We start from the raw sequence: 23990 nt of genomic DNA, 5'->3' as shown, positions 1-23990 counted from the left end.
TTGCATGTTTAGCCAACAGCTCAGGCTCAGTGAGGCTAAACCAGGCCTTCTAATCCTGACTCCCAGGGGTCTCTCTCTGACCTCCTTTTCAGAGAGCTGAGCAAAATATCAGCATCATCTCTTATTCAGCCCTGTACATTCAGCAGTGTTTGGCTGCTGCTGTGTTTGCATTGCCACACCCAGGGTTCCTGCAGATCTTGCAGAATTCTTCTCACCTGCTCTGAAATACAGCATTTACTCTCACACTGGGAGTTAAACCCAGTCCTGCCTCTCTTCATGTCGTGTCTCAATTGTTATCCCTTTCTTTGTCCTTGACAAATTTGACTTTTATTTTTGAAATCCATTGTGACTGCCAGGATTGCTGCCTCAGCTTGTTCTTTTGATCATGTCACACTTCCCTTTGCATTCCTGGGCTGGATCTGCCTTCTCTCTTTCATCACCCCATTGCTGAATTGGTTTTTTTCCAGCCTCTTCATGGCTGCCTTTATTCCTCATCAGCTCTTGAGGAATCAATCCATAGTACCAACTTTCACCATTCATTTATTCAGTTTTCTTAATAAGTGACTCTCAAATCCTTTCCTTCTCTACCCATCATTTTTTGGAGGAATTCTTTGCACATATTCATGCAGTACCTCCTTGTTTTTTCCTTAAAATACTCCCATGCTAGAAGCTTGTTTTAAACCTGAAGATGCTGAGGAGCTATTGCATTCCTGCATCCCAGAGATGTCCCAAGGGGCATCTGGCCTTTAGCTCTCAAAGGTTACTATTTAAATATAGATATATATATTGTTTAAATTGTATAAATGCATAAAATTTAAACTTGCTGGGATTACCTTTTAATTCTTTCTTTCCTTATTTTTTTAATCAGTATTATCTATTTATAGGAACTTTTTCTGTAAGAAATGTTTGGTCTTGGACCCTGCTGAGGACTTGCAAGGGCTGCAGTATAAAAAATATTGCATACTAACAAAAAAAAGCAATAACTGTAAAAGAACTAAGTCAGATTTTGCACATAGAGTTGAAAATGGTGACATTTGGGGCCTTTTTTTGTGCATTGTCCACAGCTTCTGCCTGCAGAAGATCCCTCTGAGCTGACTGGGAGTCATGCCCTGCTCCCTGACACTTTCCATCTTTCTGCTTGTAAATATGACCAGTAAAACATGGCATTTACTGTTCTACATGCAATAAATGTGTCTAATTAGAATATGGCAGAGGAGAGGACTTAAAAATCTGTGTATGATTCTTAAAAGGTATTTATAGACCCTGGTACTTCAGAAAGGGAAACAATAACACATTTCATGGACATGTGGCAGCTAGCAAAATGTAAATGTCAGAAGAACCTACTTCCTTAATTACATCCCTTATTGACTATTGTAATTCATTCATTATTGGCCTTCCAAACTGGGCCCTGGGCAGTTTGGATGGTTCACAGTGCTCCACAGGGATTTTTAATGGCCACAAGCTTCTGGATTTCTCTTCTTTAGATGCTCAGTTTGCTGGATGAGGGTTTTAAAAGCCTTAGGTATCATGGCAGTGCTGTTACTGTGGAAAAAAAGAACCCAAAAGGCAAAATGTGGATGTGATTGTGCATATTGTGAAGTCTTGGGGATCTAGAGTTTGGTTTGAGGGCTGAAATTTCTCTTCTTTCACCTAGATAAGGGAAAAGCTCTGAATTCAGTCTTCTTGTTGTCAGGATATGCAGAAACTGCCTTGTGAGAATTCTGACCCTAATGGGCATGAAGATAAAATAAAGCTATTGCAGACACATTATCCACACTGAAATAATTTGTGCAATTTTGTTGTAGCTGTATTTTTTCAGTGTGAAAAGGGTAAAAAGTTGATTGCTTTCAAAAAGGCAGAAAATGAGATTTTATGAGTTTAGTGATAGTCTCATTTGGCCTCCTGATGTTTAATCCAAGCACCCCAGGACTGAGTTAAGAAAGGGAAATGCTGCTTACATGCATGCTGCATTATGGTATGGAGAATCTCACTGTTACATAGTTATAACAGTGATAAATAACACTTCCAAATAGTAAATATTAGGAATATTAATGTATTCCCAATTACCATTTGGCTTCCATTGCATTTGGGGGTGGGTACTCTGTCTATAGAGCTGCTGTAGTAAAAATTACCATGCCAACACTTCTGGTTTTTACTAATTTCAATGTTTGATATGCTTAACCAAAATTTGGGATGGATTTTGCTAAAAGTTGAAAGTCAGTGTATTTGTTGTTATGGATCCTGTTATATCGTGGAGCTGCACAGCATCTCTTCCCTATTGTCCCATGGCAGAAAACTCCAAGTATACACTTATATTGGGAATTTTTTTGCCTGTATTCACTATTCTTTTGTGATCCAGATAAATGAATCTCCAGCAGAGCCACATTGCTTTTTCTCCAGCTGCAATTTAGTCTTATTAGAAGAGCACCCAAAATACAGAGTTTGCATGCAAGTCCCAGTGGTTTTAAGCCAGGTTAATGCATCACACAGCAGAAGAAAATTTCAGGCCCATTTTCAGCACACCTGGAATTACAATGGCAGGATTTCAGACTGCTTGGGAAAGGATTTAGCAGGAGAAGTGCTGACATAATAATAGCACAGGCAGCTGAGATGCTCTGAAACCTCCCTGGAGAGCAGTGGGGGACATTCAGCAGGTGCCAGAACAGAAAGTTACATCCCCCCCTTTGAAATCCACTCGTTTTTTCCTGGAGATAGCTGGGAAGCATTACACCCCAGGAGTGCTGGTGATTTTCCCTCCTATTCAGAGCATTTTTATCTGGTGGGCTGCTCTGCAATTTTGTGTTTGCCCTGGTAGGAGCAATAGCACTGTCACTGCTCCTGAATTCCTGTGGGTTTGTGGGCTCTCCTGTTGTGGGGGCAGATGAAAGGGGGGCAGGTGTCCTTCACTGTCAAGGGTAATTAGAGGGGGAAACTACAGGAGAGGATTGGTTTTAAATGTACATGGAGTTTGCAGGGTGATGGTAATAGATATTTATTGGAAGTAAAGTCATTGGGTGATGTTCTGCCTTCAGGAGCACAGGGAAGTCAGCAAGAGCATTGTTCACTCAGATAGTCCATGGGAATCAGCAAACACCATTTTTATCCCTCTTAGTTTATGTAATAAGGTCCCTGTGGAAGGAGAAGAGGAAAGGCCACTGCCACTGGATGCCAAACACAAATACCTGCTCTCATCCCTCTCCTTCAGTAGAACAAGCCATACATTTCACACACCAGTAGATCTTTGCTTAGTACAGAAACACCTGCTCATAAAAGCTGTCCTCCCAAATGAGATCCCTGTACTGCTGACCTTTCTGGTGGGTGCTGTGTGTGCTCAGCACGTGGCAGCCCGTGTGTCAGGGGATCCCAGGGGCTGGAACAGCATCTCCCAAGGTGCTCCCAGCACGTGGTGCCAATTGTGGAATTACAGCGGTGCCTCTTGTGTCCTTAAATTGGAGCATCCTACCTCTCTCTGCTGATAATACTTCCTAATCCTTTCTGGTTGCCATCCTCATTCCACATCATGAAACTCCCAGTGAAACAGGCAGCAGCATTCCTGCTGGCTTTAAAGGCAGCTCTGTGAATAGGTGAGGCAGAACACTAATTAGTTGGAATGCCCTGACATTTAAAGCAAATAAGAAATCTGGGTGTCTAAAAATATTGCATATGGCTCCCAGCCCTGGCTCTGCATAGCTCAAAGTACTTTTTTTTTTTTTTTTTTTTTTTTTTTTTTTGCCTTTTAGATAGCCAAAATATGGATTTGAATCCAGTTTTTTTATTTTGTCCTTGCTTTTAAAAAGGCTGAGTTGGTTTGTAAAAGGTTTTATGTGCAGATCTTTAATTAGCCAAATGCTTTCCTGTGAGTGACACAGGAACTTGGAAGTATTTTAAAGTGTAAATGATGTGTGAGCATAACCTGTGGATGCACAAGGCTCAGTGCTGAGCAGTGCTGGGAGTGCAGAAATGAGTAAGTTCAGGTTTGATGGAGAGAAGCAAAGACAAGATGTGTGCAGGAGCTGCAGAGGGGCGAGAGTGAAAGGAATAAGCAGGAAACAAGGCAGCATCCACAGCTGTGAAAGGCTTTGCTGCCTGCATTTCAGTAAAGGGTGAGGGCAGCACTGCCAGGGAGCTTTTCTGAAAGGCAGATCCTGTGTGTGCCAGGACAGAAAAGCAAGGCAGGGAGAGAGAAAAGCCAACAGAGCTGATCTGTGCTCTCAGCTGTGTGGCCAGATCTGAGTGTGGAGAGTTAATCAAAGTTTGCTTTTGGAGATTTCAATTAGCAGCAGAAGACTAAAACCAAACATTCATCCTGCTTTACATGAAAATGAGCAGGGAAGAAACAACTCTGGGCACTACAATATGCAAATGGGAGCTGTAGGGATTGCTGTTAAAAGGTACCAGGGCAGAGCTTAAAAACAGTGTCCACTGCCTGAGTTAAAATATAGAACTCCTGGAACATGATGTGCCAGGCCCCTGCCTAGGGCAGCTTCAGGAATTCCTACCTTGGGATAATGCAAGGGGAAAAGAAAAAGAAAATAAAGGAAAAAATTACCTGCAAGTTCTTTATTCTGCTTTAGAGTCTCTTTGAGGTTTGCCTTTTACATTTTATTTTATTCTTATCTTAGGGCTCAAGTGCTGCACACACACTTGTCATGTTGCTACGGATGGTTTATATCTGAGGTGAAGAGTCTGCTGTGGGACCTGAACAAATGAAGGATTTATTGATGAATGATCCCACTTATGGGATTGTCTGAAGCTTGCTTATACGTGCAGATGTAACTCAGAGGAAAAGGTTTCCTCTCCTTTTTTCTGTAGGGAAACTGAAAACAAAATGGTTTGGTCTTTATGACCAGGATTCATGATGGTGTTTCTGGATAGTAAAGCTCATCACTACAGGGTCATTTTTGGTGAAACACAGGCACGCCCCAAGTCCATCACCAGCCACTGAAAGCAGTCCATCATTGTCTTCTTGTTTCTGTACCTAGGCTAATTTCTGCTTATGAAATCACTTCTGTGTTTGAACAATACCAGGATGGTGTCATGTGAAATTCCCAACTGTTTTGCATCATTTTCAACTGGCTCGTGAGCACAACATACTGGTTGTACACAGCTTGTGAATTCATAGAATCCTTTTCTGCTCTTTTTCTTCCCTGTATCTGTGCTTTCTCTCAGCTCCCTTTAAAGTCTTACTAAATTAGGGAGAGTATCTGGGAGTTAGATAGATAAATATAAAATAAATCCCTCTTGTCCTTTTCCCCCTTTTCCAGTAAAGTTTCTTACATTGTGCAAGTAGATTTACGGTCCAAGGAAGTTTCTGTTTGATGACTATCCAGTGCAACTTAAATTTGAGTATGGTTTTTGTGATCTTTTCAAGCTCTGCTTTATAGGGGTTGCATGAGAAATCAAGAGAATCAGTGGCTGCCTCTCACTGAGGAGTTTTTCAAATCACAGGCTACAAGAAGAGGGTGGCTGGTAATGCTTGCTGAATCTGAAGCAGTTAAGATCTGAGACAGCTAAAGCCAAAAAAATTACTTCCAAATCTCCCAGGAGTTGTATGAAAGAATTGCTTGTGCTGTTCATGTAAATCAAAAGCGTTTCAGGAGGGTGAGGAATATTGGTGTAAAGGAACAAAAGAAGCTTGTAAAAAGTAAGGGCTGCTCAAAGGACATTCACAGCTCTAAAGATGAACACAGTAAAAATATGGAGAGGTTCAGTGCAAGAAACTGTCTCATTACAGAATAATGTGCTCCCTCAAATTCAAGATTTAATCAATGAGTCCTACAGAGTCTATAAGGAAAAAATACAATGAGTGCTGCATTTGAGCTCTATGGAAGCTTTGGCTTGAGAGGAGAGGGCAATACTGGCATGTTTGTGGCTGTTTTGATGCACTGACCATTTTGCAGAGGGTGGTGAGGTGGGAGCTCAGGGGGAAAACACTCGGATGTGTTACAGCCCTGGGAATCCCACAGTGAGCACAGAGCAGCTGCCATCCCAAAGAATGTCACAGTGACTCACGGGCAAGGGCTGTTCCTTGTGCAGCACACTGAAACAGTGAGATGGCAACACAAAACAGTGCCCTTCAGCTCCTTGCAGGTGGAATTTGGGGCACTGCTGAGCTGATGGGGCCATTGACTTCAGTATCAAGCATGAGGTTTGCTGATTCTTGCGTTTGCAGTGCAAATCCTTTGCTTTAACCATCCTGATAGAGCAATGGCTGTGTCAGATGCAGAACAATAAGGAAATGGTACAAGGCTCGTGGGAGGCCCAGCATCTCAGCTTCAGTGGAGCACATCTGTATTTCCAAAGCTCTCTGAAAATGTTTCCTTGCCCTTTAGGATTTTCTTTGTCCCGGAGCAAAATTTGCAAGTGCGTATTTAAAAGATAACTTGGGCTTTGTAGTAATTGGACAAGGGTTTCGAGTTTTAGCTACTTTCACTCCTGATAAATAAAAAGTTGAAAAGCCTTTGAAGTGAAGAAGGAAAATTTGCCACATGTGTGTTCCAGTTTTGTTTTGCCCCTTTCCAAATTCATATATCTAATAAATGGATCTTCTGCATGAGCAACTTAGCATTTGCTTCTGAAGACAATGACCAATAACTAAATTCATATCTAGTCTTTGTCAGACATTATTACAAATTATGAGAGCTGGACAGAAGTTTATTACCTTAGTGCTGTTCTCTTTTCACAAATTAGGTTCTTGGAGCATCCAGGCAGCTCAATATCAGAGATCCATTCATCACAATTAGGCTGCTGTGCTGGCAGAGCCATGTCCTGCTGCCTTAATTGACTCTGGGGCTGGGGACAGGGCCACACCAGCTGAGAGCATCACTGGGTGTGTCTGTCACAGAGGCACCCACAAGGGCATTGCCTTTGCTCTCTCTGGAATGTCCCACTCTGGCTCCCCACATGAGATAAAGCCAGCAGCAGGATGCTTTTTTCATCAAGCAAAGGGAATGGTGAGGATTAATTTGGATTTTTTTTTGGCCCAAGTAACCTTTTAAGCTCTTTTTTCCTGAGTCCAACCAAACAGGCTCTTACCTGGGGTGCTCCTGGGAAGTACTTGCCTTTATTTAGGACGGAGTGTACAGGTAGAGCTTTGTGTAGCATGGACTTGAGCAGGTTCTTATCCTCACACAGGATCTTGCTCACTGACTCTCTCCCTCCTGACTCAGCTGCTAAGCTCAGGAAGTCACATAATCTGGGTTTCTTTGCTTCAGTCTCCTCGGCTGCAGGAAGAGAATAGCTCTTACGAGTTTGTTATTGTTATTAAGAGGAAATTAAATTTACACTTCTGTGGGTGCTGTGCTGTGTCACAGCCAGACGGCTGCCCCCCTGGAGGGACTGAGTCTGCAAGAGCTGGGGCTAAATCTGCTTTGATTCTTCTCTTTATCTGCACCATATTTCATGTGCCCCTTTGTGCTACACAGACCAAGCTTTGATCTGCATATAATCTCCAAGTGAGCTTTTTGTGCCAAGTGTTTTTATTGCAGAGCTTGTGCACTGAGACGCCTTTTAGTAGCTGGCACTTGGAAAAGTCTTTCCTCAGGTTATTGCCTGCAAAATCAGTGTGTGTGGAGGAAGCACGGGGATTAGACAGATTTATTTTCTTCTCATTGTGAAGCCATCCATACAGGCTGCCATGTGAGAGGGCCCTTCAGGCTTGGGGAACACTCTGGAGGTTACATTTTCCTTTTCTGCTCCTATTCTTGGGGTGGGGTATTTTTGCAGAAGGAAAGTCCATAATCTGTTGTTCAGCCTACATTCCATGAGTGGCTCTGGCTCATATTTAGGACTGGACTGTTCATTTTCAGTCTCCTTCAGGGGGAAGGGTTCAGCCCCCACTCCATGTTTTTTTTTTCAGTTTATGCTCTTTTGTGACCAAAACTGATAATCTTGGCCAGTGCTGGGAAATGCCTCCCAATACTGAAATATCCATAACTGCAAGAGGTTTCCAGTGGGTTTTGCTTTTCAGTTTTTCATATGTGACACTTCTTTCTGGAAGCTGAATTGCAATGATGTTTTGTTTCAAAACTCCTTGCTCTTCTTGTAGGAGTTCAGTATCGTGATAATTTGCTAAGCCTAAACTCTACAGCTCTCTTCCTTTCCTTGATCAAACCTGATAAAATTTTCCACATGTTGCAGTAAATGTTTATATAACAGATTTTTTTGGGCTATCAAGTGTTTCCTCACACTAAGCACTATCATATTTAAGGCAGATTACAGTGATCTGTCATATATTGTTTGTTCTGTCCCCTGTCCATGGGCAAGTGACTGAAGTGTTCATGACAGTAGGGAAGGGCTGTCAGATGGGAAAGAAGATGTTTCTCAGTCACCCTGTGCTGTGTCCAGTAGTAATTTGCAGGGAGTTTGAAGTTGTTGGCAGCTGTAGCTCTGAAATGACACTGAGCTGTCTCCTCTCTGCTATTTCACATGAAACTGAGAATTTTTGCAGTGGTTGTTTCATTTCCCCATCTGCTCATCCCCTGCCTTATCTCATGGGGCTGATGTCTTGCCACCCCATCTGCCATCCAAATACCAAGTTCCAGAAAACAACACAAGAAAGTTTGTGATGCAAATGCAATTTATTGATGTTGTTTTTCATTTCACTCTGACATTTGAGACATTTGAGACTGTTGGCTTTTCCTCCAAATTGTGTGTACACAGTCCCACTGAAATGCGCTTTTCTCTAGAGGGAGAGGAGGTGGAAGGGTTCATAACTGCTTGAGAGGTATCCATGCACCTTAATGGGTACCAGGGAAAAAAATCTATGTCAGGAAGAGGTTTTGGGGGTTTGGGTGGTGTTTTTTTAGCTGTCTACATAGAGGGACTGCTGTCCACCTCTTAAAACTTTCAGAAGTTACAAGACTAGATGTGACAGTGTTCACAAGGGTTCTTGGATGAGGGAAGAGACGAGGATCTGACTCTATGTTTCAGAAGGCTTGATTTATTATTTTATGATATATATTACATTAAAACTATACTAAAAGAATAGAAGAAAGGGTTTCATCAGAAGGCTGGCTAGGAATAGAATAGCAAAGAATGATAACGAGGGTTTGTGGCTCGAGCTCTCTGTCTGAGCCAGCTGACTGTGATTGGCCATTAATTACAAACATTTAACATGGGCCAATCACAGATGCACCTGTTGCATTCCACAGCAGTAGATAATCAATGTTTAATTTTTGTTCCTGAGGCTTCTAAGCTTCTCAGGAGGAAAAATCCTAAAGAAAGGATTTCTCATAAAAGATGTCCGCGACAACTGCAATCAATTTGAATTGATTGATTGATTGATTTGAATCTGCAGTAGAGAATTCAGGTGTTTCATGTCATGGAATAGTTTAGGTTGGAAGGGGCCCTAAAAATCACCTAAAACCCAACCGTGATGCCATGGGCACCTACAGAACTGGCAGTCCCAGTTGGAATAGAGGGGACTTGCAGCATGGCTGAAACTATGGCCCATGAAGTTATTTTATTATGAATCCATTAAGGACTCTGCAGTTTGCTGGGTAACTGAGGTGTTCAGGGAGTTTATGCAGGCAAAACATTTTATTGCTTGTTCCAGTGTGAATAGGCAGCAATAGGCTTGGTCCTTGTGCATCCCACATCCCAGCATCCATAGTGGAGCTCCCAGTTGATCCCAGCTCTCTGAATCCAGGCTCAGCCTGCAGTTACTCCAGGTGAGAGGCTGTGCAGCCCCAGTCCCTGTGAGACTCGTCCTGGTGGATGCAATACTGTGTGGAACAAGCCTCCTGCTTGTGGTGGGGCAGCTTTTCCAGGAGGATTTGCAGCTTGCAGGATATTTTTTTGTTGTTGTTGTTGTGGCTCTTAACACTGTGCCCCAGGCTCCACTAAATAGACAACCTCATTAAAAGAGAAATAGCGATAGTAAAGCAGTGACTTTCTCATGCCATCTAACTCACATTTTTGACATGATTGCTGGACCCTCCAAGTACTTAATTGATTGACTTAATTGATTTAGTGGCACTGGAGGCTACAGCGTGGAAATAAAGGGGCAAGATGAGGATAAGGGGTGAAAAAATTTATGATAGGTGCCAAGCAGCCTGAGGGAAATTAGAAATGCTACAGATCTCAGAGGCAGCTAAATCAATTCAGTGTGATGTACAGGGAGCGACCTGGGGGAAGAGGAGAAGCAGGGGATGGAATGGAGAAAAGGAGAGGAAACAATGGCTGGTGGGAGACACCAGAGCAAACTTAAGGGGAAGAGGAAAGGCAGCAGGCTTGGTGCAGATGGATATTTTGGACTTTTGAGTTTAACACCAGGCAAAAACATCTTAGTATATGAATAAAATATAACAATGTCATTGTGTTTAGCCTAAGAAAAAGAACTCATGCATCACAAGAATGTCTTGTTAGCCAGTTTGAGACTTTATCTGTGCTTCCATTTAAAATCTCCAACATTTGCAACAGTGACTAAAGTCACAGGAGACCTAAAATAATTTGGAGGCTGTGGATTTTGTTAACAACTGAAACTTAAATGTTAAATTACTTTCTAATCTCTGCAATATGTAATTGACTGTGTTGAACCATAATACAAATTAAGTCTTCTCTATAATTTGTTCTGTCGTGCTGCAGTGCTCCAAAACAATTTGGTACCTCACTTAAGGATTGGTAAATTATTTGTAGCAGCTCTCAGCACAGACAGAATAAAAACTTCAGATATTGTTGATGGAATCCATCAGTATTGGCATACAGGGGTGTCAGAAAGACCCATCAGTTGAGAAATAATTACTTTATGTTCTTGTGGCCACTAGTAACAAGATTCTGATCTTGCATTTTATGGTGGTGAATCTCTCCTGACTGCAACAGGAGCCCCATTTCTGCCCTTCAGGTGTAAAAAGTCAGGCACTCAGTAAATAGTGCTTAGAATGGATCATTGGAATATGTAGAAAGGACACATGAGGTGAACTGGGGGCTGTGAAAACACAGGTGTGTTTATATCTACAATTGAGTACAGATGTGTGTGTACCATTGCATTTCACATGTGTGTTGTAACTCAGTGTCCCTCACACAAGTGGAAAGCTCTCCCTAAGCACTCCATCCAGTAAAATACAGAAAAGAATAATTGCAGTCACCTTTACTTAATTTCTACTTCTATTGATACAGTGTGTAAAATATCATAACCATTGGAAATGTAACGATTTTTGAACAGTGAATGTGGATTCCCAAATAAATTGGAGAGTCTCCATCTGCTCTCTTACCTTGTGGGTGATACTCTTCCATGGTAGAACAATCTTCAGATTTAATTCCATGAGGAAGGCATCTGATCACAGTTTAATTTCAGTGCAGAACACTGCCTGGCAATCAATAAAACAATGTCAGAGAACTTTGATTTAATAGGAGCCAGAGATAACGTTCCCTGTCATATGCAGAATAGAGAGATGGGAACATTTCATTTCATCCTAACAGATACCATGTAACTTGGTTTTCAAAAAAACCTAATAAATCAATATCCCTGTATTATCTAAGTAAGATCCCATCATTAATTTTAAACGCTCAGCACGTCAGGAGAGTCTGAAGTGCACCTTCAGCTGAGCCCCGTTCTGCCTGCAGCCACTGGCAACACTTAACTCTGCCACGAGCAAGCAATCTTGATATGGGGACATTAAGAGCCATTTACTGTGAAATGAAAATGAAACATGCCCAGTCTTTTGTTTTATATGGAGCCATCCATCTCTTGCAGGCTGCCTCTCCTTTCAGATCCTGCCCTGAGCACCCTCAGCCTTTTCCCTGCCACACACAGACATCCGCCCTCCTTCTGCTTTTTGAAACTTTAACTTTCTCTTTTCAAATTCCAAAAATAACTGCTTGTTTAGAGATTGCCTGGATACCATGCTGGTTTTCAAGATGTGCTTTTTCTCAAAGCCAGCAGGAATCTGGACCTCCAAAGAATTCTCTGTGAGGCTTTGCCTGCTCTCAGAAATAGCATTATCCCTAGATGATACAAGAGTAGGTCAGTATATCAGAAGGTAGGAATTGAAACTAATAGATTGTTTTAGATAAGCTTTACAAGGACGTTATTATAAGTGGAAATACTTCTCTATTACTTTGATGATAAAATGCTGTTTAGTGCAAAGTGAGAAAGATTGTGGCACTACAAGAGATGCTTCTAAGAGCCTCAGATTCATGTCCTGACTCTGGACAGAGTTCGCTCACACAGTTAAAATTAAGTCTTTTTATTATTACAATTCACCAAAGTGGGATTTTAAGTAAAATGTGGACTTTTGCATTCAGCATTGATTTCCACTTGAATAATTACATTTACATTCATTTTCTGAGGAAAATAAGTATTTAGAGCTGCGTTACTGCTTGAAGTGAAGTCTCTTGCACTGGCTGTTGCTGATTTTTGTGGAGATAAGCAGGTCTGGTACTGATTCCTTGAGGTATTGGAGATCTCAGCTGGAGCTCTGCAGATCTGCCTGGCCTGGGAGTCACCCTGTGTGAAGCTACAGGTTTCTGCAGCCCCTGCTTATTTCTGTACCAAGAAATACTGATTCTGTGCCTGGGATGCTGTGTGGGTAGTAGCTAGGTAATACATTTTTTAAATTTAATTATATTTCACTTAAAGATACCTAGAAAAACCATCAGTGGAAGGTTTTAGTCAACCTACTAAAGCAAGTAAAATTTGATTAAATTTTGAGGAAAAAAGAGGCTTAAAGAGTTCAGATATTAATTGGTTTTCATATCAGAATGTGTTGGGAGCCAGATAAAGTGGTGAAGGAGAATAATGCTGCTTTTTAATCAAACATTCTGATGGATATTCTCTCTTGTTGTTTGTTTGGTTTTTTTTTTAGCTACTCCAGCATCACCACGCAGTTCATGAAATTTCCTACATTGCAAAGGATATCACAGACCACAGAGCGTTTGGATACGTGTGTGGAAAGGAGGGAAATCATAGATTTGTGGCAATAAAAACAGCCCAGGCAGTAAGTATCAAATCACTGTCATTTTCTGCCATGTAACTCAGCTGAAAAGCCATTTGTGAGGAGCTGTTCAAGTGCCTGATCTTGGGTTGTTTATGATTGTGCTAAACTGGTCACAAGTGTCTGTGTGGATCTTAAATAGCAAATTAATGGAACCAGCTTGGGCAAAAGGGAATGTGTTTCATTGTTCCCAATTTTTTATTATGTGTTTTGTTATAATTAATTATTGTTTACCTTTCTTGCTAAGCTAGACTGGATGAAGATAAATTTGCTTATGTTCCTATACTCATGAAAACCCACATTGTGTGTAGTCTACTACACACAATGTCTACTAATGTAATTTCAGTGGGTGAGAAACCACTAATAAATATGCCTTTACATTCATCCATGTGCCTTTTATATTCATAATGCTTTTTATATTCATAACTATAATTATCATTAATTTTCAAGCATAGTTAGTTCAGTGGGAATTAACCCAGGCGTGGGTGCTGCGATAGAAATTAATTCTCTATTAAGTTCCATTGTGGAGGTGCTCTATCAGCAGGATGGGATAAGAGGTGTTTATTTTCCCCTAGAGAAATTCTCCACCCTCTTTTTGCTTCCTTAGGCTGAACCTGTAATCCTGGACTTGCGGGACCTGTTTCAGCTCATCTACGAACTGAAACAAAGGGAAGAAATGGAAAAAAAGGCACAAAAGGACAAACAGTGTGAGCAGGCAGTATACCAGGTACACCAATAAGCTTAGACTACTGCCACCAAAATGTGGGTTTGGAGTTTTCCCCCCCAGAGAGGCTCTGAGCATCCTCAGCACTCCTGCCAGCAGTGGGTTTGAGCAGTGCTGGCTTCCCAAGGAGCAGCGTGAGCCCAGCAGCCATCCCGAGCCCAGCCTAGGATTAAACTGAGCTGAAAGCTGTGCCTGGGGTGTGCTGAGCCTGGTTAGAAACTGGAAATGATCCCCTCATTTCCTGCTCAGTGTTTCTTCTCATTCAGAGGAAAACTTTAATGAAGGGTGGCTGTTGTAAGCCAGGTTTTAAGTGTTGTAAGTCAGGTTTTAAGTGTTGTGAGCCAGGATTTAAGTGTCTCATACTTTAGGGGAGATTCAATATACTTCTGAATGTGCGTGTTTGAATCGAGTCAAACAAGGTGCAGATTGTTAAACTCGGATGGAATTGAATAAAGTTACTTTGTACCATAATGTGACTTTATCTGTATCCTAAAGAAAGAAAACTATGAACTTACCTGCCCATTTTGCTTATTCCTTTGCTGTCCTTTAATTTCTGAATACAGTTCTTTTATCTCTGCTGTTTATGCTCTTTGCTTTTACTGCCTGTCCTCTTACTTTGCTGTAGACAATTTTGGAAGAAGATGTAGAAGATCCTGTATACCAGGTAATTTCTGAAGCTGTATGGCCTTGGAGTTTCAGAAATGACTAGATACATGTTATCTTCAAACACAGCCAAAATCTTGAACAAGATGTTTTGAAATTTATTGAGAGGTCTTGTGAGAAACCTTTAAAGCCTCCACAGAAAGTAACATATTTAGAGATGAAGCTGTAAGTAATAGCACAATATGTCTGTATGGAATGGAATGTTTCAGCTGGAGTATATTAGATGAAATAATGCATGGAGAAATATTAGATTAAATATGTCATAAATGCTACTTTAAATGTGGCTTGTGTATCCGGATTTTAAGTTTCAAAATGAGATTTGTCATTATTTTTTAATACAAACTCTTAACTGAAAAGGGAGCTACTCTGCTAATTAGGGAAGATGGCATCTTGTCCTCATAGTAACAAGCTGACATTTTGTTTTTGTTTTCTGTGGAGCCAGAATTTAATTCAGAGGGTGAATATTTGGGAAAAAAAAACAACAGTAGCATTGATGTTGTAACACACTCCCTTGTTGGTGTTTGAGCAATGATTTAATAATAGATCTGAAATTTAAGTCTTGCTCCATCCAAGAAAAATGTCTGGGAGCAAAGATGATTATCAGAAATGTGTCAATATATTCATGTCCAATACCTTGCTGAGTGTGAAGGAGAAAAAGATGTAATTTCATTCTCGTGTTTTTGTGCTGAAACAAAATATGTGATAGTTTACTTTTTTTTTCCTGGGGATTCTGTGTTCTTCCACTTAGGCATATCAGTGGGAGTCACACTGAAAGGATCCAATTCAACCATTAGTGAATATTGAACAGTGCCTAAGGTGCAGCAAGGAAGATGATAAGAGTCAGGATGCCCTAAATTACTGTTCAGCTATTATAATGTCAGGAGTTTTGTTCTGTACTCTTCACAATAAAGCAAGAACCTGAAAATGAAAAAGTGTTGTGCCAGCCTTTTGCCACGTGGCCTGTTCCACACACACCAGCCCGTTCTGCCAGCTTGGATTTAGCACTTTTATTCATAGACAATAAATATATGTGGAAATAATTGCCATTATGTAAAAGAGGCAAAATTCACGTTGCCTTCAGAAAATTAATACTGGGCCACAGGCAGTCTCCCTGGCGAGGAAGAATTAGGGAGTTGCTCTAATGATCATTAAGAGGAGATTTAGGCCTGTTCATTAAATATGAAACAACCTTTCCTGGTGCCTCCCAACAAACCAGTTGTCCTGCTGCCAGCCTGTGCTTTGAAGTTGTTTCTTTAATGCGTGCCTTTGTTTTGACGTGGAATTCCAAACGGCCTTTTTCCCTTCTGTTTCATCTCTGACTGTCCCTCTCTGGCGCTGCTGCCATAGTACATTGTGTTTGAGGCTGGACACGAGCCCATCCGTGAGCCTGAAACGGAGGAAAACATTTATCAGGTATAAAAACCTCTCCCCTCGCTGAAAGTGCATCTCATACATAGCTCATAGCTCGTAGTTCTCATCCATCACCAAAACTGTCTTGGCATTTCATTCTGGTGACATTATCTGCCCAGTCACAATGTGGTTTTTCTGTTGTTTGTCATATCGGCTTCTGCGAATTGATATTAAGTTTGTCGACTCACAAACTTTTGAGTACACCATATGAGGTGATAAATGGAGATTTTCTCTTTTTTTTTCTGTTAATTTTTTTGAAATTTTTTACACCTATTCTGAGAAACATGCTGAAGATGTTTTGTTGGCAGGCCGTCCAAGCAATTCCTAGAAATTTCAGTGGTTCTGCTCTTGTTTCTCTTGTCTAACCAAGGAAAAAACTGAGCAAAACCTCAGAGCTCTCAAGGGATATCCCCCCAGACCAGGGAAACTATTTTCAGAGTGCATATGTTATGTTAAAGCCCAAGCTCACATTCTTCACACTGACAAAAAGCTGCATTGAAAGCAATATAAAATAATCTTTTGTCGTTCAATTTATCCTCAAGGGATCGGTACGAGGTTTATTAAAATATAATGTAATTCATTTTGTATCACATACTAGAGGCAAATCTGAGGATAGACAGAGATCTTTGTGTGCTGTGAGAAAATTGTGATGGAGGAAATTGTTCAGTGTGCAGGGGAAGGAGTTTCAAGCAGTGATTAAGCATTTCATCCAGCTGGACTAGAGGTTGATCTGCTTATAGGAAAAGATTGTGAGGTAGGCAGGAGCAAGGATAGAACAAAAAGGAAAAGCATCAAGTAATGAGAAAATGTAGGAAGATAATAGAAAAAATAAAAGGCTTGTGCTTTATTTTAGGCTGTAGGCTAAAATAAAAAGCTGATTGGGAAAGAGAAATGCAAGTTAAACGTTAGAAAACAACATCTTATAGATGCCATCAGAAGGTCATTAATATGAGATTCATTTAATTTCTCCCTGCTGCTCCCCTGGCACCATGCACACTCAAAAATGCAGCTTTTTGCATCTCCACACCAAGACATGCAAAGCTCTCACTCAAGGTGAGAGTCTGCCTAAGGCTGAACATTTTCAGTGTTGAAAGTTTGGTTGTTCTCAGCAAATGTTAAAAAATTGCTAGTCTAGTTGTCAGGTTTGTGCTAGAAACAAAAATCCCATGAGAACTAGATTTGAGGGGAAAAAACGGTGATTGTTGTTCATCAAAGTGTGGAGCTTTTAGTGACACTTCAAAGAATTAGAAGGTGGAAGGAGGCAAAATGGGGCTGTTGCTCCCAGTGTTCGTAGATCTTCCAGCAATCACTGGTGGGTAGGGAAGAAGTTGGAACTGTGTTTTGAGGAGTAGCCCAGAGAGCTGCAGGACTCCTTGGGCAGTTTCTTTTCCATAAAATGGAAATAGAAGGTGAAAAGCAGGTAGTGAGACCTGGTCTCATCTCAGGGTACTGCTGTTACTGTCCTCCAAGTCACCAGAAAATTGCTCAAGGCTTCATTTGACAGCATCTGGATGTGATGAAGTGTTTCCTCCCACAGTAGTCACAGAAAACACCTGTGATTAATGTGCCATACTCTGGATCTTCACAGTCTAGCATTGTCCTCTCTGTTTACTACTTGCGTACAGCAAATGCTGAACTGGGGAGTTGGGAGTCATTTTTTGGTCTCTCTGTAACTGATGGATGCTGAGGTGTCCCAGCTGCAGACTGGCCCATAGCCATGAGCTTCCCAGCTCCCACGGGCTGCCTGAGCTCTTGGCTTCCACAAATATGGGTCTCCACACCTCAGGTTTTACACTCAGATCCTGACAAAATCGTTTCTCTTACAAGATCTTGGTCAGCTCATAACCATCAGGCTACTGTTAAAAACAAAATTGAGAAAGATCCTCTTTTATATTTTTTGTGCTTTTGGTTGATTAGTTGGGTTTTTGTTGTTGTTTTTTTCTTTCTTTTAAATCTGATGCATATTTGTGGCAGCTTCTATTATTTACTGTGAAGCCTTCCTCATAACAGACATTGTTACACATACATCTGCTCAATAACCTCACACAGCCTTGCTTCAGCCTCACCAAACATTTCTGCTGGTGCTGCTCTGGCTTTTCATTTGCTGGCATGCAACAAATTCATTTCTCCCTTGGTGTCAGAGATTCCCAGCCCGTGGGGAATTGCAGATGAAAGATACGTGCAGAAAGTGACAATTTCTATTTCTTTTTAGCATAATAGAGGTCACAACTTTCTTTTTAAGCATTCTTTCTCTGTCTGTCACCTTTCTTTGATACATTACCCCAAAGAGTGTCTGTGTCTGCTCTTCTAATATTATCTATGTAAGTTGCTATAATTTGTTAGGCAAGGACTCAATCACTGAGCACATACCAACCCTCAGATTGCTTAATAGCAGCTCCTCTGCTGTCTGGTGTTCTGGAGAGGTAGAAATGGGATTTTGGGAGGTGGTTTGGTGTTTGTGTGGCAGCTCTGGTCTCTGTGGAGAGGAAAGTTCTGCTCCATGAGGAGTTGACAATCTGAGATTGAGGGTTTAGGACTGTGGTGCTTTTATTGCTGCATGATGCAAAGACATCCAGATGGTTCACAGCTTGTCACAGAGACAGAGCTGACAGCAGAAATAGAGCTGGTACCTCTTATTGGTGCTGCTAATCAATGGAAAAACAGCAAATTCCTTGCAGCCCCCAGAGCAGGCAGAGATGCAAACAAATGTGGTGGTGAACAGCAAGAAAAGACAGCAGGTCAGGCAGCACTGAGCTGGGAGGGAGAAATGGCTTTCAGGAAAGTTCCTCTGTCTTCATGTGAGATGCAAGGAGCTCTTCTCTGAGGATAAATTGGAGTAGAAAAAGAAGGGTTGATGGTGCAGGGAAATGCTCAATCCACAGCTCTGGATTAGGTCCAGATTGGGATGACTTCACAGAAGGGTTGGAAGGAGGAAGAGGAGAATGGCTGAAAGGGAAAGATTTTGGAGAAAACAGAAAAAAATGCACACCAATGAAAGTTCAGAAACAGTTTGTCTTTCCATATTTCTCCTCCTTTTGTGAAGATCCAGCTTTCCAGTGACTTCCTAAATCAACCATTCCTGCTTCCTGCTCTCACACTGTCACCTCCAGCTCTCTCTCTTTCCAGACTCTTACTGCCATGGCACTGAATTTTCACCAGTTCCACATATCTGATGTGGTACTGGCTTTGGTGGAAGTGGCCAGAGAAAGCCAAGGTTAGGAATAGAGGAGATCTTCCACAAAGTTCATTCAGTTTCTTTAAAGGTTCCTGACAAACTCTTCAATGTGCACCGAGTTAAGAACACAGTTTCTTGTGAATGCTGTGCAACAGTACAGAGATGTTTTATACAGAATAATAAATGATAGCATATCTCAATGAATAAGTAACATTTCACCAGTCTGAGAATAGTATCAGAACCTTAAGATACTTATTGTATTGTAAAACAAAAAGGTCGTAATTTTATCATATTTTCAATATCATCTCATTGACCTGTGAGGTTTCCTTGTTGTCTGAAATGTAACTTTTGTACTCTGAGTGCCTTGTTTGGTGGAAAAGCACCACTGATGAGAACAGGTTACTGTTCTTTTTGCTTTTGCCATTTTCAGTGGACACTCAGTGCTTCCAGGGAGGAAAGGAAATATAATCACAAATTATAGAAATTATAAATATGCAAACAAGTGGTCCTTGGGTGAGCACAGCCCAGTACTACAGAGCAGCTGAGTCTCCATGAGCAGGTTATGAATCCCCTGGGTATAAATCATGACTGCTGGCTCAATAAAGGCTCACACAGAGTTTTAAGTGCATTGTCCCTGCCCATCTCTCCTGTGTCAGGCCTCAAGAGGCCTTGATTCCTTAGGAAAATTGCAGCATTATAACCAAATATTTCATAGAGCAGCCACAAGGCCCCATCACTGCAGTATTAGGACTCTTTTTAAAGATTACATGAATTGTGAGGGAGAAATCTGACACAAGGTAAAAACATCTCTTACCCTCACCTTGTTAACTCTGCTCTGTGTCTCTGGGGAGATGATGCACTCACCTGACCATAACTTCCATTGCCCATCTCTAACCCCCAAGTTAAAGAAAAACAACCATTTAAGTAGGAAGGCGTTCCAAGTGCACCTGGGCTTCATGCAACCAGAATTATCTGAGAATGGAAATCTCCTTTCTGAACACTGCTGGGCTGTAGAAAATTCAGATAGGTGTTTTATTTCTTCAGTATTTTCTCCATTAATGGTCCTACTTGGATAAGAAGGGAACCATCCTCGATTTCATTAATACTAAAAATTAGTATTAAATAAACTACTCATTTAGGTACACCCTGCGCATAAATAGCAGTTGCTGTTTTCAGTTTTTCATCCAAGCTGCTTTTGTAGTGACCTCAGTTTTCCTTTGCTGTTACAGGTTCCTACCAGCCAAAAGAAGGAAGGTGTTTATGATGTGCCAAAAAGTCAACCTGTAAGTGTAAGTATCTCCCCTATTTATATACAGTAAAGGAAGTGAAATTTTTAGCTTCTGTGGCTTTTATTGTTGTCTGTAACATTTAATACATTTCTTCATGTTGTGACTTTTGTCAGTGATGTGTTATGGGCTGGTGGGGACTGTGATGCTACTTAAATCCATCTCATTCATTGCTTGAATCTCCTTTCTGTCTTTTCTAACTCATTTTTAGGCAAGTCACCATTTGTGAATGTGTTATTTGTGGTTAGGAGTTGACAGCAAGCCTTCTGCCTGTTAATGCCTGAGGTGCTGCCTGGTTTTGAAGGGTTCCTCTGGTACCCAAATGTGTATTGTTTCTGTAGTACTCTAAGTATACAAGAAACTAAGCTTAATTCAGCTCAATTTTTTCTGTCCTGTACCTTGCTTGGGCAGGTAAAGATTTTAAAAATGGGCATAAAATGCTGTTGTAGCCAAAAAAACACCATTCCCATTCTGTGTGTTGGCATTTTGAAACAGTGCAGCATTTATTCCCAAAATATGCAAAGAATGGTAACAAGTGTTTGAGAGAAGTGACAGATGCCTTAGAACAAGGTGTGTGTTTGCTGAAGGGTGGGTTATGCTGTTCTATATGAAGTTGTGATATAAATGCCTCAAGAAATTTCTGGATTGCTTTGGTTACACAAAAAAGTAGTATTTCTGAGGAACTGTGTGAGAATGGGAAAAAAACAAGAAAAAGAATTTCAGAATTTCAGAATTGTAGTGGGAGAAACATGGGGAAGATGCCTGTGTTTAAGAGAAGGAGATTTTTTTGCACCAGGATGTGGTGACTTGCACAGTAACCAAGATGTGGAATAAAAAGAGAAAAATGCTGTAAAGGAGCTGGATGGGGACCTGGACTGTGACACTTCTGGGCTTTGCACAACCAAACAAACCAACCCTGCCAGAAATATTTCACCATGAGCCAGTAAGAACAAGGAGGCATCTTCATGTTGCCTGCAGAAATCTGGTGCAATAACTCACATTGCATCACTGATTGAGGGATTTGTGGGCATGGAGTAGCAGTTGATTTTTCACTTACTTCTCGTGTAGTTTTTCATATAGTTCAGTGGTACAATTTTTCTGCTGCGCTTTTTCTGTGACTCTCTTATTATCCCTTCAGTGATGCTTCAATTTCACTCAGGGTACAGTGTGTAATTTAGGTTGTTGCAGCGTGGCTGGGTGTGCAGTGCTTGCAATCATGTCTGCAGACACTCTGGAACTACTCTATCCTGTAAATAGCAGATATGAGATATAGGACTCATGGAACCTACTCTGTAATCATCAAATTCATTTAATCTGCCATCTCCATGAAGCTGGTTGCACCTTTTTTTTTTTTTTTTTTTTTTTTTTTTGCTAGTTCATGGTTAAATTTAAAGGGATTAAAGCTTTTTCTCTAATCAACTTCTGTACATTAATTAATGAAGAAAAGGAGAAGTGGAAGAGAGAGATAGCTGAGATCCTGTTTCACCTTTTTATATTAGTATGTATTAAAAGAAAAAAAAAGAGCAATAGCTCTTAAAATTAGCAATTTAATATTCCACTGCCCATCTGATTTATTGCTTACCCTTCCACACGTGAGACTCTCTGTCATTGAGACACTTGCCATAATTTTGTTTTCAATTTATAGCTGTCATTATTATATAAACCTCTAAAATTCAATCTGAGGGCAAATAATCAAGCTCGTGTACCTGCTTTAAACGTGTAAGGACACTTCCTTTATTAGGAGGTCTTGCTTTCGGTAATTTCATAATGGATGAATGAAATGAGGAACTTTTTTGTGGCTCCTGATAGGTTTCAGGCACCATGAATTCTCTGTGCTGACAATACATTCAGCTCTCAATAACAATGCAGCAAGTTTTCGTTGAATTCAGGCTGAATTGCCCACAGGATCTGGAGAGAGATGGAGTTTCCATCTTGGGATTGTTTTCCTCTGGTGTGTTCCCAGGCAGGTTTAGTCTCTGAACAGAAAAGTGAGGGATATTGAAGTCATCCAGGTGTCCTCCAGCCTTGTCTCAGTGGAGAGAATTGGTCACTTCTCAGGTTGGATTGGCCTTGGAACAACCTGCTCCAGTGGGAGAATTCCCTGCCTATGGCAGGGGATTGGAATAAAATGATCTCTAAGGCCCCTTCCAACCCAAACCATTCAGTGATTCTCTAAATCTGTAAAATTCCTCCCATCTCTCAGGTGGAAACAAATGTACAACTGCACATTTGGTGGTTCTTTTATGGCTGAAGATGAATTTTACATGAACTGCTGACATGATGGCTTCTAAACATTAGGTTTAGGTGGGGTGAAATCCACCACAGTGTGGAGGCTTGAGGGCAGAATCCCCATTTCAGAGGCTGCTTTGGAACTGGGCAGTGTAATTCACACTGATTTTCTGTAAGATACAGCTTCCTAAGGCACCAGAACCATTTGGGCAAATATTTCTCCATGGATAGGGGATCCCACTGAGGCAGGTGTGAAGCATCTCCCTGGTGCTGCCAGGGAGAGTTCAAAATTGTGTATTCATGTGTTTAACAATGCTGTGCCATTGTGTGAGGCCGTTTGTCAGCGGGTGTCAGAGTGCTTTATGGCCTGGCTCCTCATGATCTCTGATATCAAATAATGTAAATACGGAGCAAATGAGGCAGAAAGGAATGAGCCTCATCCCAGCATTGGAACGGACCCACTGAACTCAATTATCAGCAGTGGCTGCTTGCCAAGTCACTGCTCTGACATTGGGATGGAAAAATTTGCTTACTCAATGTAATTCTGGTGTTTCCCCACCTCTCTGCTGCATCCCTTCCCAGCAAATACTGCTCTCCCATGGTTTTCTTCAGCTGAGCTCCAGACACACACTTTCCCTGGAATTCAGTTCCCTCCCAGTACCTCTCTCTTCCTCTGTATTAACTCACATTTCTTGAATTCATTCTTATTTTCTCTCTGCTCTGTCCTTGGCCCAATTCTCCCATTCCCCATTCACTGAGAGTAGACATCAAGACAAAGAAAGCAGGCTTACCCTAAATTCTTCTGTTAAGTGGTGCATGCTCCACTTAAAAATTCTAGTTCTGTGTGTGAAATTACCTGTTCTAAAAAAAGGAAAATGTTTAATGATCTCTTATTGTCATAATTTCCCTTCGTCTCCCCATTAAACATCCACATCAAGTTCTACCTGTCACGGTGTTTTTAGTAATAAGAGTCAGCCTGTAAAATACCCTTCACAGAGACTGTCAGTCACGTCACAATAAAACCTTCTCTCCCCATCAAAGTGTCTAAACTCTCTGCTTAACAATTTCATGAAGGCTTTCAAACAGCTCATCTCACTGCTGTGTAAAGATCCAAGGCATCAGAGGTGCTGCCTCACAGTGCAGGCAGGCATTGGGCTGGTGCCAGATGTGTGGGGAATATCAGACCAGGCTGGAACACAAGGGAGGAATTCCATGTTTTAGGACATGGTGTGGGAGGAGCAGATGAAGCTGGACCTGAGCACGCTCGGGTTTAGAAGCCACAAGACCTTTCTGGTGTGTTTGGGAAAGCTCAGCTTTGATTCTGGCTGGGATTGCAGTGCTATTCCCACAGCTGGCTTCTCCCCGATGTGGTTTGTTGGGGAAGATGAAACAGGAAAGCCTCATAAATATGATTGCCTGGCAAAAGATTTTGAGAATATAGAAACTATAAGCGAGATTGAAATGAAAGCAAGCTCTGAGATATCCTAGTTACTGAACAACTGGAAAACAATGGCATGGCCAGCTGAAGGTGATCCACCCCTTTTGATGGAACAACACCCTCTGCTTGC

At 41.3% G+C, this 23990-nt stretch overlaps 1 protein-coding gene across 2 annotated transcripts in view; it reads left to right on the top strand.

Annotated features, from left to right (window-relative positions):
* Nucleotides 1–23990, top strand: part of DAB1 (DAB adaptor protein 1) — a 209753-nt gene that overhangs the window by 164003 nt on the left and 21760 nt on the right. For both annotated transcript variants that reach the window (XM_058808616.1, XM_058808615.1), the window contains exons 5-9: nucleotides 12807–12938; nucleotides 13543–13662; nucleotides 14285–14323; nucleotides 15670–15735; nucleotides 20137–20196. In XM_058808616.1, the coding sequence (XP_058664599.1) occupies nucleotides 12807–12938; nucleotides 13543–13662; nucleotides 14285–14323; nucleotides 15670–15735; nucleotides 20137–20196 (417 nt within the window). The remainder of the gene's footprint in view (nucleotides 1–12806; nucleotides 12939–13542; nucleotides 13663–14284; nucleotides 14324–15669; nucleotides 15736–20136; nucleotides 20197–23990) is intronic.

This window comes from Ammospiza caudacuta, chromosome 7, assembly GCF_027887145.1.
Source record: "Ammospiza caudacuta isolate bAmmCau1 chromosome 7, bAmmCau1.pri, whole genome shotgun sequence".
NCBI classification, from domain to species: Eukaryota; Metazoa; Chordata; class Aves; order Passeriformes; family Passerellidae; genus Ammospiza; species Ammospiza caudacuta.
Note: the sequence above shows the minus strand (reverse complement) of the source record. Positions and strands in the feature narration are given on the sequence as shown.